Source organism: Bombus pyrosoma, linkage group LG1, assembly GCF_014825855.1.
Source record: "Bombus pyrosoma isolate SC7728 linkage group LG1, ASM1482585v1, whole genome shotgun sequence".
Taxonomy (NCBI): Eukaryota; Metazoa; Arthropoda; class Insecta; order Hymenoptera; family Apidae; genus Bombus; species Bombus pyrosoma.
In genome coordinates, this window is record NC_057770.1 from 4,199,716 (window position 1) to 4,219,230 (window position 19,515).

A 19,515-nucleotide genomic window follows, 5' to 3' on the forward strand; every position below is an offset into this window, starting at 1 on the left:
TACTTTCGATCGTCGCGATCGTCCTTCGGATACGTTTTACCATCCCCTCCATAAAATATAGAACTCTTTGGTGGCGATTAATCGCGTTATTGTCCGAGTAACATTGGCGAACGAACGATCGATCCTTACGGTTTCAACAGCTCGTTTATTGTCTCGAGTAAAAGCAGGAAACGCGGGACAGCAAGTTTCGTCGAGTCCGGCGTCTTTCGAAACGTTCCTTTCTCTTCCGGGTCGCGCGTAAATCGCTGGATTCATCGGAGCAGCCCCTCTGAATTTCCGATCCGGCAATCCGTCGGTATCATATTATTGTCGTTCACAGAAGTTGGAGTTTTATATCCGCTTACATGCTACAATCCGCCTCGCTCTCTCGAAGGATTCGCTTAGAAAGAAGAATAACAGATACGATAAGGAAGAAGGGACGAAGAAAAGCAGTGAGACGAGGAAGAAGAACGAAAATGGCGACGAGGATGCGTTATTCTATGGTGTACAGACCCGAAGAAAATCATGTGGAATCGTATGGTATTCTCTGGAGGATCGCCGTCGAGCATCGCCGGAAACACTGGAATCCAGACGCGTTGAATCGACACGGCGATCAAACGAATCTTCGGCTTCGCCTTACGGTCGCTTAATTAACTCTACAAACGCGTGTAATACGTAGTATCCTTACTTGACACTGTTGTTTCTTTGACGCATCTCGCTTAGAAGCTCGAGCAACGATGTCCAACGTGCGTATTCGTTGCTTGTTTACGCGTGTTGCTCGAAGAGGAGCCGATCCTTTGATCTATCGTAAATCGAAGGTAGAGCAGAACGGTATAAACTGTTGTGCTAGATATTTGTCCAATCGTTATTGTCATTTTGGTTATCGCGATTGATAAGCGCGGACGAATACAAACTGGACAACGTTGACAGCTAAACGATGTAAATTTCCGAATTTTCTTTTATATTTATGCATGTAGTACCTCGTATAATGTATGTATGTTTAATATATATATATATATCTGTGTGTGCGCGTGTGTGTGTGTTTTTGTGTATGTATATATATATATATATATATATAATGTTTATGTTAGGTATGAATGCATATGTAATTAAATACAGGCTGGTCTTCGTACGTTAAGCAATCGGAATTGCAAAGAATTTTGTTGACTGCTGGCAATTTTGAGGACACCCCGTTACTTAGAATCTGGACACTGCATAGTTTTTATTATTCACGTTTAAAAAGAGGGAGAGATATATCGTTTCTTCTTTTTCGCTACCTCGTTAATCTCTACGTTTCTAGAGTGATTATGTATTTTTCTGATTTCTTGGTTGCACGACATCTCATTCCTTGCACGTATCACGCTACCTGTTCGCTCGCCGTTACGTCTTTGCGAATTGATTTCGATTGGACTCTCCAGTTAAGACAGACTGAACCGTTTCGCTCAGTATATCCTTGCGAAACGAAACATCAACGTTAATATTCGGTTCTATGAATTGACCACGTATGGATACGTTCAACGCGCAAGAAACCAGCTCCTAAGTACTACAGGGTATCTCTTGTCCGAGTGGTTCCTAATTCGTGTAATTAGAGAAGTTCATTATCTGTACCCAAGGCACATTTTATACTTTCATTCCGTTTTAGGAAGGTCCACTCTATAGTATGTACATATTATAGCATTGTTACACGTATAGGGGATAGTTTGCAACTGTATCACCCTTAAATTACATAATGTCTGACGTTACCTTGTACATATTTCCCCGTTTTTTTTTTTTTCTCTTCAGCGATTCCTTCATCGTTTACTACCCTACGTATTATTGTCAAGTCGACAGCATTTATAAATGTATATCTTAAGTACTACTCGATCTTTAATGTTACATTATACTCAACTATAGCTTTGTGCAAAATTTACATTGTACATGTACCACGGATACTTTCCCCGTTCTTTCGTTTATCACCGATATACGCATCGATCTACACCGATCGATTCTGCTCGATAAATTACAGTCTCCCTCCCTGTACCCACGATAAACAATACAAGTTTTACGTTATTGTCAGAAATTATCCACGTTTATACCCCGCTCCCGAATTATTATTATTGTCAGAAATTATTCTCGCTCTCCTTTTCCTAAGTAGTCTCTTAAATTCTTAAACGTTAAAAATCACCTCGAATCTCGTTCTCCTCAAGTGCCGTGTTAATACGTGTATGTATGTATGTATATATATAATATATATAATTATATATATATGCGTATATATAAATATACATATACATATACATATATATAGTATAATATGAAATATTGAATCTGATAGAGATCTTAAAAATATTCTGCTAATCTTTTACGTACGATTAAACCTTACGAGCTAAGTACTTTCTTACAACCTTGTATCGTGTTCAGCAGATTTTAACAATCGCCTTTTTTTTTTTGTTTTTGTTTTATCACCGTCGTTATCTACGCGAGCTTCCTTCGAATCCGAATTTACCTTTCCCTTCGTCTCGTTTTGTTTCAGATCTGACCTTGCGATCGCACGTACGCTCGTAACTCCTCGCGTATGTTTTAGGCAATATTTAAGGATTGATTCATCTTATGAATTGTAACATACCGACGACGAACGTCGTTGTAACCATCGACAGTAACGGAATGGCCGCGTGTGCGCTGTTGACAACGTTTATCTTCCAGCCCAGGTTATTGTGCGTGTAACACTGTGGAGACAAATTGTTCTCGTTGAATAACGTTCTTTATTCGCGACACAATCATGGCAAAAGCGTGGATCTTTCGTTCATACGATGTCAATAGTATCTTTACGAATCGTACCTGATAATAGACCAAATCCGGAGTATCTTCAGTCACGGTCCAAACAAGTTTAGCGGGCTCACCCTTGTCGCACTCTAGTCTAAGGGTTTCAAAGAAATTCTCAAAAGTTTCCATATCCGCGCTCATGTCTACCGTCTTGTGAACCCATTCGCAGTAACGACCAGCCGCCGTGGGATAAGGATATCCGTCCGTGTCGTATTTTACTCCAGCAAACACTCTCTGTGCCCTTTGCTCTGTCTCGGTCTTTTGACCGAATCCACCCTCTGGACTGTCGGTGATATAAAATGGATGGTACCTACAGGAAAGAAGTCGCGTTCTTACGCTCCACGAGAAGCAGAAACTTATCATTCCGCAGGCAATTTCGAAAAGAAACAATTCGTAAAACAATGGCCTCGACGATACGTTCTAAAATTCTATGGAAAATTGCGATGGAATGGCAGTGAACGAGGTATGCCGGCGCTACAAATTTCCTATAATTATCGAACATCGAACGAGCGGCGAAATCAAGGAAACAGAATACAAACCGGACTATTAATAGTTTGAAATTTCAACTCGCCTTGCTGGATTAGCCGGATCGTTCCCACCTTCGACTATGAACGTGTACGTCTGTCCTCTCTCCACTGTGATTTCAGGGATCAGCAAGTCGTTGATGTACCACGCGATTCCCCAAGCAGGTTGTCCTACGTTTCAATCCCCGATCATTGCGATATTCAAACAACACGACACGAACGTATAAAAAAGATAAGGTATAAAAGGATTTGCCAAAAATAATAGCCCAATAATAGTCTTCTTTTTAACGCTCGTTTTATAAGTTATCCAACGAACGTAGCATACAAGGAAGGATACCTGTGATCCTCGTGTATCCTCTTTTCCCACCAGCAGGTCCGATCCTCGTGCTGAAGGTAGTTTCGTTGGTGATCACGGCTGCTGGCCAGGGTTCGATGTCAGACATGTCCGGGAGGTTGTAGAGGGAATTTGTACACTCGTGCACGTTCCTCGACGTAAAATCAATACGAATGTCCTCGTTCGTCCTGTCGAAGCTGTGATGAGCATTGGCTTCTCCTCTCATATTCAGAGGTCCTATCGCCGCGATTACGCTCGTCTCTGTGTTTGGGATCATTCTGTCCTTTACCGGCTCGTTTGTACTCATAGGTCTCATATAAGTAACTGAAATGTCGATCGCGAACGTTACATACTGTAATCTTCGATGATAAACGAAATAAATAAATTTCATACACTTGGACCTAATTAATTAGTACGTATATAAATGGTACGATAAATACAAATGCTTTTCGCGATCATCGAACAAGTAATTTCTTACCTGTCGTTACGCCGTTCTTTCGTTCTCCGTGTACGAGAACGGCGTCGTTCTTTCCTCCGACCCTTTCATCGGGGCACACACCCTTCTTGCCGTCGCATTGCGCGTAATCCGACAAATAATAGTCGACCGCGATGAATTTACCGGTCCTGTTGTCGTAAGCGACCACGACCACGTCGCCACCGATCATTTCGGGCTTTCCTTCGCGACCGGATAAACCGAACGCAACGTACTGGTCCTCGTTGATCCGGCCGGACACTCTGATCTGGATATCGTCTCCTATCATCTCCCACTGGACCTGCACACGGCCCTCCATTATCTCTTTGCAGTTGGTCAGCTCGAGTTTCGACAGAGGCGGCGTTTCCTTGTCCGGTGGTGGTGGCGTGCTGCTTGTCTGCAAAAACAACGCAAGTTTTTGCCTTTTATATAGGAGCCACGCTTGTATTTAAAACGGATGATCGTTTCTGACACGTGGAAATCGTCTGTTTGATAGACTCTACGTTACTTACAGGATCGTACCACCAAGGCGGCTATCCCGATAAAAATACATTTCGTTAATGAAATGTCAGACTCAATTGAACGAACGTAACAACGTTTTTTTTTTAACAGGTGCATGAATACTAAGAAATGAAATTCAGTTTGTTCGCGAACAGTTCGTTTCCAGTTACCGCGATCTTTGTCTGTCCAAGAGCCGGTGGAACGTCGAGGTCCTTCGGGATCATAACGTGTCCAAAGTTGTGCTTAAACTGAACGCACCAAACCGACAGCCAGTCGATGTCGTGCACGGTCAAGTTAGCCGGCAAAACGATTTCTATGTCCGCTCCTTGATAACCACTTAATGGTGCCAAGCTGCAAAAATACAAATGCTCGTTTTTTATTTGTAATGCACACGAAGTTTAAGGGAACGTTCGAACCGACGGGATAGATCAAGCACGATGTACCTTTGTCTCTCGCTTGGTACTTTGATGCCAAACGTGTTGGGCTCCGAGCCGTTTCCAACCCAGAAGTAAGCGTCAGGACCGGCGCCGTCGTAATGCAGATTCGGGATGTAAATAGTTTTGCAATCTAAGATGGTGATGTTGCCGCTACGGAGGCCGTGCGCCAACCTCGAGAATTCAGGCAGCACTCTGGCCTTCGGCGCTTTCAGGTTCGCCGGGATGAAAACGTCTCCGAAGTTCACCTGCGGCAAATTAGACGTAAGTTTGATCCGATCCAACATTTCCACCGATGCAATCCGAGCGATGGGAAAGCGTCAACGTATAACGTGACAATTTCCAGCAAACGTATTTTTAAAGTTGAGGTTTCTCAAAGTCGCGCTGAACATTGCATTCTCCAACTTTTCTAATCTTCTTGTCGAAGAAATCTCTTCCAGTCTCGCGCGGGACCGAGTTTCGCGAGAAAGTCGAGCGATTCGAAGCTTCGATTTCCCTGTCGAAGGTAAAGGATCAAGAGGGCAGACAGAGGGAGGGAGAGAAAGAGAGAGAGAGAGAGAAAGAGAGAGATTTCCGGCGTCGAACAGGAACCGTCTCATCAAGCTGTCTTTCAGAGACCGCATATTTACACCCTGCCAGTCGAAAAAGTCGATCTATCATTCCTTACCCCCTGTTGAAGCTGACGTATCGATAGGGTCTGGTTTGGGGTCGTTTATATTCTAAGTTCCGTCAAACGTCTGAATAAGCGAGACGAGGAAGGCATAGGAGTGGAATAACGATAGAAAGTAAAAGAGAGGAACGCGATTGGAGAGGTGGAGGTTTAAAGGGCGAGAGAGAGAGAGAGACTGAGAGAGAGGGGAGTGGGGGATGGAGAACCGGCGAAAGTAGAAAAAGAAAGATCTCGAGCGGGACCTCGTAAAATCCGAGAAACGGATTCCACCCCGTATACAGGGTGATCTACTCGCTTATCCCCTGGGGAACGTTTTATGGGAGAAAATTCAGCGCTCGCGACGATTTCTCAACTCATTCCGTAACCCTGGACAAATCTATTTCGCGTACGATACAGTTTTATACGCTTCCTCTTTTCCCCCTTTTATTCTCTGCTCCCTTTTCTCTCCCATTTTTACGCCGTTTTTAAGTCACTTATATATTTAAGAAACGTTTGCTAGCCTTTTCGTTTTAGATCGATTAAGAGACTTTGCAAATTTATATCCACAGCGAGTTATTTCGTTTTCGGCCATTTTATTCGATCCGAACGTGCCAATTTTGTTTCGACTATTTAAGGATTTTTCAATAGGTTCAAGCATCTACTTGCACGTGTGATTGGCGTACACCGATTAACCGGATCTGTCGGCCGCTATTTTTCTATTGTCTTTTTTATCGACTCCTCGAGAAGTGTGCCAAGAGTGGAAGATTGAAAAGTCGGTGAATATCTTCGACGTCTTCGATATTCCGCTCAAGGCTACTGTATACGTGGCCTGATTCCGCCCGTTTCGAGATGTTCTTTGGAACCGACTCGCAGACTTTTGTCTACAAAGAAATCGATACGCGCGATACCTTGAACCGACGATATGAGTTTTCCATATCAGGGTCGCCGGATTCGTTAAATTATTTGCTTTTCCCTCTCGACAAGCTTTCGGAGTCACGGAAAAACGTCGCTCCAATTGGGCCAAGAAATTTCCACGAGAACCACTCTGCCGGCAACTTTGTCGTTTTTCTTGTCTCGGCAACTTGATCCATCGATAAACGGCGCGGAAAATTTCGAACAGCAATTCCTCAGAAATTGTTCTTTTACTTTCGTCTTGAGCGGATTGTACGAGCCTCTTCGAAGCGTGAAATTTCACAAACTTACATATATTCCGTTCCAGACCGATTTCTGATTAAAACATAACGTACGACGATCCTGACGAATTTGCTTGTGAACTAGTCGTTCTATTCTTTATCTTGAAACTGGTCACCTTTCTTCTTGCCTCTTTAATCGTTTTCTTCGCAACGCTCCTTCCACGTAATCTTATTTTCACGATTACTTTTCCAATACTAACCGACGATGACAACACGAATTCTCTTGCACAAGAAGTACGCGTCACTGGCTCGAACCAGGGTAGATACATCCAGGTAGTGTCGAATTTCGAAGGAAAAATCGCAGGTGAAAACGCGTGTGAATGGGATTGGAACTTGGGCGAAGGATCGACCAGCCGATTACTCGATTAATAATTTTCCGGCGAGGCAGGAAGTTGGCGAGCAAAAGAACTTCGTCGTTGATCGAACCGGCACGCTTCAAAAGGCGACAGCAACGAGACGGCGCGGCGTCGCTTTTAAAAATTAATCTTCCACCGATGTACATTCCTTTCGGCCATTCAACCGGCAAATTAACGTTCACCTTTATTTTGAAAGTTCAGCGTGATCGGAAAACGGTGAAGGAAATTAAACATTTGGACGGGCCAATTGGAAACGACGGAACAAAACGGATGCGAAACTTTTCGCCATTGTCTACGAAGTTTTCGCCGGCATTATGTCGGCGCCCGGAAAGCAAAGTAGCCCCCTTTGAGTTCTCCCAAGTCCGCACTTCGTCGAATACTAATTCCATCGTTAATAATAATGATTATCGGCAAGTCGGGCCCGACGTTTCCCTTCCCGCCGGCTGAGTTTGAAATTTGCACGCGCATTAATCCCATTTCGTTTAAGGGCTCGTCAATCATATCCACCCTCTGCGAGTGGCTATGTGCTCGCGTATACGCAGACAGTGCGATAGACAGAGACAGAGAAAGAGACAGACAGAGAGAGAGAGAGAGAGAGAGAGAGAGAGAAGAACGGAGATGCTGGCTACCAATGAACTAGAACTCGAGCTTAATGGTGTTTTGAGTGGGCGAGATCTTCTGAAAATTGGTGCTTATGCGAGTATGCGAGTCGAGGGTCCACCCGAGTTTGCACGTTGAGTCCCCGGATGAATGAATTACTCGTCGATTAATTCGTTATTACTCGACGTACTCGATACCGTACGATGTTGTTCAAACATACACGAGGGAGAAGGTAATTTCGAAAACAATTTAAGGTGCCCACGTGTAAAGGGTTTTACGCGAAAGAAATTCCATCGAAAAAGGGACAATGGTTGTGGAACTTTGGTATTCACGTTACGATTAATTACGTTGTAAATTTACGAAATTGTGGGTGATATAATAGGAAATGTTCGGATTTGACAGCACCCACGCGTCTTCCTTCGATATTCAACGACAGCCCTTCGCATTAAATACAGACATCGTCCAACGAATACCTTTAATTTACTCGTTACGATCGCCCACGCGATTCCACGATCTTCCTCGATACGTTACACCTTCGATTAAAACGAACTTGCCCGATATTTTTCACCAACCATTCACTTTGCCTCTTTCACGCGGATCTCACGCGAGATCCATTCGCCCGTCCATCTCGGACAGTTCACGCGCTAAAACTTTTCATCTCGCTTTCCAACATCGATTTTTCCCTGCAAGCCATCCATAGAAATGCCATTGTTTTCGCGATAATCGCTAAAGGCCGGGAACACTGAAAATCGCGATACTTCGACGTCGATCATCGAACGGATCACGTGCCGCGTACGGTATCATCCGCAGCCAACAATTAATCGCTCCTTATCAAACTAGCTTCCGGTCAACTTTCGATTCGAACGAAATTTCACGTTTCCCTTTACGTCGGACTTTTTTCATTATAAGTGTAGTATCGCGGACGTAAGGCCTAGAAGTTAGCGGGTGAACCACATACAATGTCGCGAGAGCCGAGGCGTTCTTCAATCGTATAGTTTTGTAAAAAGGGCCTACGTGGCCTTGGCCACGAACGGTCACGGAACACGTGCGTGGTAGGTCTACGGAAAGACAAAAGAGATGCGAGAGCAGGGCAGTTTTAGTTTGGAAGTCGGAGAGAATAAGTCGACAAGTCAGAGAGCGCGAGTTGCGTTGTAGAGTATAGTGTTGCTAGCGTCGTCGAGAGAGTGTGGTCTGCGTGAGAGAGAACGTTGGGTCCGTTGTGTCGAGAGTTGTCTAAATTGTAGCGTGTTATTGCGATTAGTTCATGTTAATCTACCATCGTTTTTCTGTCAATATTTGTACAATCCATTCATTATAAATAAATCACAATATATCAGGATATAATAACAGTATATTCCATTGAAGATACTACATAAGATAAGAATCGCTAATATCTGACTAGACTCGTGTTTCTGCTAATAATCGTCGATGGAAAATTCGATAAATAATTTCCTCGAAAATGATCGGAATATTATTACTCGGAATTCGAATCGATCGGAGGAATAAAATTTCCGGTAAATTGAAGTCGCGCGAAAGGGAGACACCGGCAGTTTATAAATCGGGATACGATGGTCAGGAGGGGCCCTCGTCGATCCGATACCTTTGATCTGGTCGTTATAGGCCGGTGGAAGTTTCACCGAGGGTTACTGCAGCCCCTAATAGACTGTTTATCTCGTAAGCTGGGATTTAGATTCGAATCGGGTTCTATTATGCGAGTCTTGAGTCTGTATATGCGCCATGCGCGCACCCGTGCGTAAATCTCTTTAAATCTAATGTCTTGCGCGTAACGTGGCGAACGTTTTCCTGGTGCCGCCAGTGGCAATGGATATAAATTATAAAACTGCAATCACGCGCTGCAAGAAAGTAAAGGATGGAAAATTCGAAGATTTATAATCTCGGATTATACCTGTTCTCAGAGAACAAGATTTCCGAATAAATTCACCGCGATCATTTTTCTTACGTTATTTTCGAAAAAAACGTGACCAAGTGGCCGGTCGGTTGATTTGGATTAAGATCCGTACCGCCCCACGAACACAATTCACGGGGGTGGTCCCTGTGGACGGGTGCGATACGGCCGATGCTGATATACTCGTTATAACCGAGGCGGGTGCCCGAACAGTCGATATTCAATCAAATAAATTCCCCTAACAAACTGGAGAGTCAGAGATAGCATCAAGAAACAATCCCGGGGAAAGGGAGACGACTACACGATCAAGGACGAACGGATCTAATAATCTGCCCTTGTGACTGAAAAATATCTTCTTTAGGTTGCTTCTTCCTTCGCCTTTGCATTCACCAATTATTATTGTACTTTGATCTCTTTAATCTTTCCGAAAGAAATTGCCCGAATTTCGTTAATTTACAATAATTTGGAGAAACAATCCAAGTGTTGGTGAAATTAAGATTTTGAACGGTCTAGAACGACCAAGAAAGAATCCAAATAACGTTGTATTAAAATTTCGATCCAAAAATAATGTAACAACTGCTTTTGTTAATACACGTAAAGATAAGGTCAGTAAAATTATCGTAATAAAAATTGACCAAGGAAATAAATTAATCTACCACGTGCCCGATACAGCGATACACACACGTCGATTCTATCTTTCTCCCTAAAGATTTCATTTCCGTGTTTGTCGATCCCTTAGCGATAATCTCAGCAGTGGAGGCTAATAATTACAAAGGAAAGAAAGAAACGGGACGACGATGCATCCGAATCTGAGAGATTCCGAACAGGTCATAGCCGTATATTATTTTAGCACCTTATCAGCTCCGTATCGTCCCTAGACAGGCAGGCGTTCCCCTTCGGGATTGGCCACCCCCTGTTGCGAGGCGCACGTTCTTACGGAAATTGAGACATCGAGCCTCGTTAGGCTCGATAGCAACGCCCCTTATCCCTGTTCTTCGTCAAACGAGAGCAAACGCACGTTATGTTGCACTTTACTGCTACCGGGCCAGCGATTCTAGTCTGTCGCGATTATCGTTCAACGTCGTGCCAACAGACGATTAAATTGATAACGCAGTCACGACGTTGTCTCAACGTCTAGACGATCTTACGACGTCCGAGGTTTAACGGATAATCGTTCGATCGAGGTAAACCGCGGATTCCGATGTTCTCGAGAGAAGTATCAAAATATAAAATATTTTCAAGCGAGGTAAATAATTTATACAAGGTAGGACGAAGACGATTGGATTCGAAGGTCAAGCGTAGATGGACGAAGGATATAGCATGGAACAAGGTCAGGAAGTATCATCGTGTTTGTACGAGGCTCTCGTGAAATTCCGATCCTGGCAATTGGCCGAACCTTGGAAATCGGAGCTAAAAAGCACCGCTTCTATCAAGCAGCGTCCGTTGGATTTAAAGCAGATGATAAATTAAAAGAGCCTCCCCTCCTCGTAATTCCTCTATATCTTAGCCGGCGGATTTAATGGAACTTTTTTTTAATCGAAACTTTATACTAACCGGGGATAAGCTCCCGTTAAATACGTTTCACCAGTCTAATTACATGGATTTCTCGCGTCACTTCGAACTTCTTTCCGACTGAGCTGTTTCCACGCGCGCCGCCTGGGGACTGATACCGGTTTATAAACTTGCCAACGTAATTGCTCCACGCTCTGTACGATATTACTCGATATTTATATATTTCCTCGAACTCGTTTCCTATTTAACTAATACGTTTTTATTAACGGAAAGATTCGTGAAATATCAAAAAGAAAAAAAAAAAAGAAGAAAAAGAAGAAAGAATAGCGAATAACGCGATAAAATATTTACGTTAAACGTCCCTACGCTGCGAAAGTCTCTGGGAAATCTCGATTACGCGAGCGTACCGATCTAGGGCACACGGTCCAGGTTCATTCGCGAAATCCTTGGAAATTTAATTACACCTCGGTGCCGGAGGTTATCAGAAAGTGGCGTGTCGCGTGATTTCTGAATAGGGCCGACCAATTGCCAAGGTATACAGCGTCGCCGGCGGAGCAACATCAGCAGCGGATTCCCTCCCTGTTCTGCACGGAATGACGAAACTTTCCCGGCTGCAGGAGGACCGGTGGGCGGTCCTCCGGGATACCTGGAACTTTCGCAAGCTCCCGTCCAATCGGCGTGTCGGGAGCGAGAAAGATATATAGAGGGGAAGCGGATGACAGAGGGTGCGAAGGAGAGGCGAACGAGCCAGAGAATCGGCCAGAAAGGGAGAAGCCGCTGGAAAAGAGACGGATGAGAGACCGCGAGAAACCGACGAGCGGGGTGAATGAGCGAAAAAGGGAGAGACAACGATGGGAGAACTACGGGGCAAAGCGAGAAAGAGATCGGTGAACCGATACGCAGAGAAGGAGACGTTAGGAGGAGAGAGGAGGCGAGTTGAGGAGGAAGAGACGAGTTACAGGGTAAGAAAAGCGAGAAGAAAATTATAGAAAGAAAGATAGAAAGGAGTAGCTAGGAGTAGTAGAACGATAGAAAGCTGGAAGAATGGCCTGGAGAACGATAGATAACGGGTAAAAGAAAAATCTGCCAACGGACCTGCAGGTAGAAGGAAATGGAAGTAGGGGTGAAAATGGAGGAGACAAGATGGAATTCGTTCGCTAGCTCGCTCGCTCCCTCGTTTCGCAACGAAAAATGATAACTTTTGTTCAAGTACGTCGCTGGTCAGACGCGAGATACTAACTTCGTTCCACTTCGCCTCGTTCCACTCATTTTGCTTCTACCGCTTTTGCCAACCAACGCGCTACCGACCCGCTCTCTTTCTGCACCATCGCCAGCCAACCACTCTGCCCGGTATTTCATTTCCACGTCTACTCGTGTGTACTCGACCACTTATGTGTATCCGAATGCTGCCTGCGCAGATACTGTTCATATGTACCGTGAAAATGCATGGTCGGTAACCCCTTCCGCCCCCGCCGGCCCCGCCGGCAGGGGGGTTACTTAGACAGTAAAAAAGTTCGTGGCTGCAGGTGTTTCGTACTCGTGTTAATTTTGCCCTTTCCTAGGTGTTGTTCGTTTTTTGTAACGCGCGATGGCGTTCGCGTTTCTCGTTAGTATATCGTTCTATTTTCAACGACGAGTAGGACGGGCGGGGAAGAGGCAGGCAGGTAGCGAGGGAAACACAAAAGATAACCGCTTAAACTTGGTCGATTAGCTTGACCGCGTTAAAATCTCGATGGCGTACCGATCTTTCTCAGACGGAAGGGTAAGTTTATAGGTTTGGCGAGATTCCAACGGTACTTGCCGCACGATGTACGCGTGTATAGCCTTATATGCGTGACTGCAGCACCGTCATGCACCTGATGCACCGTTGTGGCTGCTTTGAAACGTGTGCCGAGCTTTGGGGTGGCTTCAAAATGGCGTCCTGTTACAATACACGCTAGCCGGTTCGGTTCGTAGGCCGCGTTACGCGATTACGAACGAGTTTTCCTCGTAAAAACCGTGCAATCACGTAATCGTATGTCTGTAACGAATCCTACGACAGCTTTTAAAACCATCATCCTCGGTGAAGATCTTCGTCTCACGGAACAAGTAATCGCTTGTTACGAGGAAGATGTAACGGGTGAGAATAGAATTTATTCGGCTCTTCTGATCCCTTTGCCGACGTTTGTGCTTTATCGGTCGGTATCGATAGTCGGTTTTTAAAACGAGCACTAACGAGACGGCTTTCTCCTTTCGGTTCCGTCGTTGGAAAAATCCTTAGCGATGGTAGCTAGCGATGCCGCGATATTGTCCCTTTAAAATTCAAAGAGCCATCGCTCTTCTTTCTCAAGCTTCGATCGAGGGTATCTTCGATCTTTCGAAGCAAGCGGTTGATCCTCGCCACTCGACCGCGTAGCCATCGGCCAAGTCTTCTCAAAATGGCGGCCCTTTGAAGCGACCAGGAAGTCGCGACGCCGCAGACAAGGGTAATGACCATCGTACCGAGAGTACTATCGCTTCAAAGAGGAAAAAAGGAAAGCCAACGAAAGAAACGAAGGCATTGGGACGAAGAAGAAACGAAGTTCACAGAGAGAGAGAGAGAGAGAGAGAGAGAGAGAGAGAGAGAGAGAGAGAATCTGTGGATGGGAATGAAAACGAGGATACGATGACGAAACTAAATAATTTTTCCAAAAAGTACTGTCGAGGGGAACGGGGAGGGTGGTCTTTGCAGATACAACGGTACAAAAGGTGGAAGCGGAAGCAAGCGCGTGAATAGCGGCGGCAAGAATTTTGGAGGGAAAGAGGAAGCGAAACGGAGACAGAGAAGAGTTAGACTTAGGACAGAAGGGAAGAGAGAGAGAGAGAGAGAGAGAAAGAGAGAGAGAGAGAGAGAGTGAGGGAGAGGATGAGGATAGAGGGCAGAAGGGAGGGAAGATAGAGACGAAGAGAAAGGGGGAGAGCATCCTCGGTTAGCAGCCGGCAGCCAGTCAGCCAGCCCCGGCCAACATCGACCCGGCGAGCTGCTTTCTGCCCATGCGCAACGATCTTACCCAGGACTAGCGATGGGCCCGATCCAATTCTCGACTTACAACTTTGCGTTACTTTTACAAAACGATAACTGCCCAAGTTACCGACGGGTTAAAGCTGGTCTTGCGAATAGGTCGATTGGTATATCACCGGTAAGCACTGGTAATTTACTTGCCAAAATCGCATTCGAGATGTGTAGCACGTTAACGAGACTACCAACTAACGTATCGTTAACCGGGTAAATTATTCTAAAATTAAGAAATTATCATAGGAAAGGATCTGCAAAACAAAGTTTTATTCGCCCTGGTTAAATATTACCACGAGCTTTTTAGCTACGATAACGCTGATACGATGAAATTAAAACAGAAGCACTTTTATACGCGTATTGCTGTTTTCCCCGCGGTTTTTAAGCTTTTCGAGTGGAATTTTTATATTTAACAGGAACATTGTTTCCTTCGCTTTCGAGTGATTCTATTATAAGGGGCGGTATTAAAACCAACGTGAAAATATTTTGGTGGCTTTGAGACCGGGAAACGCTATTCCGTGTTTTTTGTAAATGTTTCGTTTTTTTCCTTTTTTTCTTTCGCGCCATCGATACGCGTACATCGATATGTATTTAACGATCGTGTCAGCGATAAAATATTTGAAGACGATATTACCAGTTTCCGATCGACGATTAGCGTCGACCGGCTGGAAAGAGCGAAACTGGAATGCCATGGAGTGTTTTCCGAGAAGTCCTTCAACGTGGTTGGAAAACATTTGTCGCTCCGGCACAATAAATACTGTCAATGCAAACGATTTATACGAGAGCTTTTGCTCATGTTTTCGCCCCGCTTTTCCTCACACATTTTTCCCTCGCAAAGACTGCGTAATCTGTGACAATATTTTTTCAATAAACAAGCGCTACATACGTATATATTTTTCATCTTCGTTCGAGATTGATATTTTTTCAGTTTCGTCATTCCAACGAAACAAAAGATACGACCGTAATACGTATTACATAACGTTAGAAATATTTTTCACGAAGACGCAATAATTGACAACGGAGGTAGACGGTGGTTGACGATCGTATTCCGTAAACGGAACGCGATTCTCGTATTTACAACCCGTTTGAAACGGTTATTAATTGACGTTCTAGCGGGTTAGGATCGTCCACTTGGTGCCACAAACAGTCCTACTTCATCATCCCACCCCGAAAACTATAAGGCGTTTAATTAACTCCCAGTGTTCGTGGAAAGAGACGGAGAATTTAAATGCAAATGCCGTGACACGCCCACAGGACGACCCTTTCTTCTTCCGGTTAAAACACAACCATCGCCGAAAACCGGTGGTTGGAGCGATACCCCAGCTGATAGAATTTAAATGCGCCACCGATCTATAATTTGTCGTTTAGAGGATCGATTTGGAGTATCTTAGAATCGACTAGATCCACTGTATTACGCTTTAAATTATTTCAAATAAATTAAACGAAACGTATATCTATTATCATATCAATATAATATCATTATCTATTATCGTACATCCGGTAATCGCACGAAAGGTACAGAGAAAGATTAAATACCTATAACGCGAACCGTGCATATTCATAATGGCAGAAAGCACGTACGAGATTCAGGGGTGAAACTATTCCGCTTTAATTTCTTTCGTTTTCTTCTGATTTTTCCTCGCAGGCAGCGTCGTGAGTGGGCAACGCGTGCCGCAGTAGTCGCTGTCGTTCACTGTTCAGACCGATACGTACAACAGACTCTACGATTTCTCTTCTCATTGTACGTCTACTCTCTGATCGAATTAAGTTTACGAATCAAGGCATCGCAGCGGGATATACTCGAAATATATTTCAAAGAACGAACAAAGTATCTTCCACCGGAATGCCTTCTTTTCTTTTTCTTCGCTGCTCTTTCACGGTGGTCAAATAGAGTCACCAAAAGAATACACTAACGAAAAGCGGTTCGAAGACGAAGAGAGAAAGGCACAGATCGAGATGAAAGACCGATCAACGACTTGAACGTTTTGGATTCCCCGAGGAAGCCCCGCGGATAAGATCGCGGCAGTCAGAGGCTTCCCCCAATCGCGTGCAAAAGTGGCGAGACCGTTTTGGACGTTGGTCTGTCCGGCAAGGGGAGATGGAAGCTGGAAAAAAATTACTAAATCCTATCTGAATCAGTGGTCCATTGAACGGTGGTTTGATATCGAGCAAGGATATCTCCTGGAGTTCTTTTGAAAAGGAACCCAAGCATCGCGCAGCGATAGCGGTGTATCTATGGATGGAACGAGAACAGAAGGGGAAAAGGAAAAGCGGAACAAGAAGAAGGCTTATTCCAACAATACATCCTTCGACGTAACGCGAGGGTGTAGTGCCGACTGACAGACAGCTCCTGTCTACCAGATACCCAAGCAAAACCTACCCCTGTTGTGTGTATCGGTCAGCCCCTTCGAGAGATCGGTATACCCCACCAGCCGTTTCAAATCTTTAGCGAATCACGAATAAATGGAAGAACACCGTATCGAAGAAACCAAGGACCTTCCGGGGATCGTATTTTTGGGGATTTTTCGTTGTATCGAGACGCCGTCAAATAGACACCGTCTATCGGAGGAAGGTTCATTCGCGCGTTTCAACGTTTTAAAGATGCTAACTTTCTTAAACTTTATCAGGGTGTTGACCTTAGTGCGGGAAACCGAATGTACCCGATTCTCCATTTTCATCTCTTTTTTAACATTATCTTTTTATTAAAGTTATTAAAGTTTCAAAGTTACCTATGCACTTGTCTGATAAGAGGAAAATTTCGATCGCGCTACGTAACATAGAAACGGGAGAATATTTTCCACTGTATTTAAATGTTACTTCCATGACAAATAGATTTTTTCGAAAGCGACGTTTCAATCTTTTCCAGGCAACCTTTCGCGAAATGGTAGAACAGCCTTTTCTATATTCCTATCGCAAAATCACGATCGTACATTCATCGTGTTCCCCTTAGACGACTGGTCTGGCTTCTACTCACGTTCCTGATCGGTGCACTCAAAACGAGAGTGAAAGAGAGAGAGAGAGAGAGAGGAATCGATTTATATTAAAGGACTCGACGATCACTTACCGGGCGGATCGTAACGGGACACCCTGTAGAATGGAGCATAGGCGGCGGACAGCGCGTTTTGCGGTGACAGAGCGTGTCTGATGGAGGGTTGTCACGGTATGGGAGCACCCCTCAGACTTCGATATTAAAGCCCTCCTAATATAAGAGCAAAAGCTCCGCTCTCTACCGTCGATATGCTCGTTTCAAACCTTTTCTCTCTCCCTCGGATATTTCCAACAAGCGATACTGACTTTCGTGCGACCGACCGGACGACTCTGGATCTGTGGGTAAGCGAGTGGGCGTGCAAGAGGGGTGAATGGTGAAAAGGATGGACAGACTTGTTAAGCTTCGCGATGTTTCTCTCGAACCGCGCAAAAAAGCGTATCGCGGTAAAGAAATGCGCACAGAAATATCGCCAGTTTGGCGTAATTGCAACTATTCCGGATTACTATGATCGTTAACGTCAGATAATCGTCGAACATCGAATGCGCGAGTTCTACGAGAAAATGTACATTTCTCCGAAAACTAGATGCTTTTTATGTCAATCCCATGAATCGATATGATTCTGTGAAAATTCATGAAAGCAAAGAAGTACCGGAAAGAAAGAAAAGTAGTACCGGAAGAAATAGAAAAAGCGAGGAGAACCGGGGATGGGAGAGGAACGACTTAAATGCATGCCTTAGGTGCGTGCACGCACCGAACTATGCTGCTTCGTTCTCGCGTATGTGTATGTGCGAAGACGCGTGCACGCCCCTGATCTCGACTTCCGTATCCATCTCACACGCACCATTGACCACGAATGCATGTCCGATAGGGTGGCCCATGGACCTCCTAAAAAATCAAGTTATCTCCATTCTCCGCGCGTCGTGGGGTTTCGAATAAAACGTCGCGCGACGGGGGTGGCTCCGTGCCACGACCACGTTCTCCGCGCCGCGACCAAGGAGCCGAGTATGTCGCACAAATTTATTGGAAATGCCGTACACGAGATTACAGAGGATCGTCGTTCTATCGTCGGATTCAACGAGACAAGGGAATTTATACGGGGGGAAAGGAGACGAGGAGTAAAGTTTAAGATTTCTTAGAATAGATTCTCGACGCAGCGAATATTCTCGTGAAAAGATACTTTCTATATAGATATATACCTACGTATAAATATGATACATATAGATGCATGTATAGGTATGTATCTAGACACGGACACACACGGTAAATAGAACACAGAAAGAAAGGAAACGTTGGAGTTGACTTACGGTAAATCGACGACACCAAACGCTCAGCCATTTGATGTCCCGTATCCGTTTCCCGTTAGGCAGCTTCAGAATGATGTCCGTATAGTTGTACAATTTGAGCACCACCGGGTCACTGAGCGCAACAAGAAGAAAAAGGTTTGAAGGATCCAGCGTGTTGTAGTCCTCGTAACTATCCTAATAGCAATACCGCGCTTTTTGCTGACCAGTTTTTCACCGACGAGATCGTACATCGACTGGCCGGGCAACGCGTCGACGATTTTGGCAAACAACCGTGTATCGATCGTGCTCGCGAACATTCGAGAAGACGAGGAGAGCCGGTCGAACAGGAACAAATACTTCTAATACCGTGCTCTAATAATCTCCGTTCAATTGGATCCGTTTAAGCGAGACATCGTTATTGTGCGAGGCGATCTCTCGCGACTTAAAAGGCTCGCAGAGTTCCGACGAGGGTGGAAAAGGAGGACGAGCCGGTCTCAGACGGTGTCAACTTTTTTTCACCGAATTTCAACGAACGGAACACAGAGACAAGTAACAGCGAGTGGAAACGTAATAAAGTGCTCGCGTGGACGAAATCCGAACGAGATGGCCGTATAATTCCCGTTTTATTAACTGCACCCCCGCAATCCGTTCGCCCGGCCTTCCGTCTGTTTCATCCCCCGCCCTATCCTCTCCTCTTTCACCGCCTGTCCCTTCGACGCACGCAACAAGCTCTTTGAGTTTCGTTTCATCCCTTGGTTACGGTATGCCGTTTGCGTCCACCTCCGTCCCCCTTTTCTTTTTTTCCCCTTCTTCTCGGCGTTCGTATCAGGCGTCAACCCTGACCGCGTACGCAACTTTGTTCCACGCTTCTTTGTCGCTTTTCGTCTTTTCTTCGTTCGTGCTTGTTCGTGCGAGAACCAGTGTATTCGGTTTGCCTCTCGAACGTAAAA

The 19,515-nt window shown here is 44.9% G+C and overlaps 1 protein-coding gene across 8 annotated transcripts in view; it reads right to left on the reverse strand.

The window, feature by feature from the left end:
* Positions 1-502: 502 nt before the first annotated feature.
* Positions 503-19,515, reverse strand: part of LOC122567514 (protein Skeletor, isoforms B/C) — a 51,436-nt gene continuing 32,423 nt past the window's right edge. For 7 of the 8 annotated variants that reach the window (XM_043726142.1, XM_043726133.1, XM_043726124.1 and 4 more), the window contains exons 4-12: positions 18,587-18,698; positions 5,056-5,294; positions 4,783-4,963; positions 4,624-4,644; positions 4,118-4,508; positions 3,643-3,963; positions 3,353-3,476; positions 2,797-3,091; positions 503-2,684 (exon numbers count right to left, since the gene is read on the reverse strand). In XM_043726142.1, coding sequence (XP_043582077.1) covers positions 2,562-2,684; positions 2,797-3,091; positions 3,353-3,476; positions 3,643-3,963; positions 4,118-4,508; positions 4,624-4,644; positions 4,783-4,963; positions 5,056-5,294; positions 18,587-18,698 — 1,807 coding nt within the window. In that variant the 3' untranslated portion in view covers positions 503-2,561. The remainder of the gene's footprint in view (positions 2,685-2,796; positions 3,092-3,352; positions 3,477-3,642; positions 3,964-4,117; positions 4,509-4,623; positions 4,645-4,782; positions 4,964-5,055; positions 5,295-18,586; positions 18,699-19,515) is intronic. The other variant, XM_043726186.1, reaches the window with a different exon arrangement.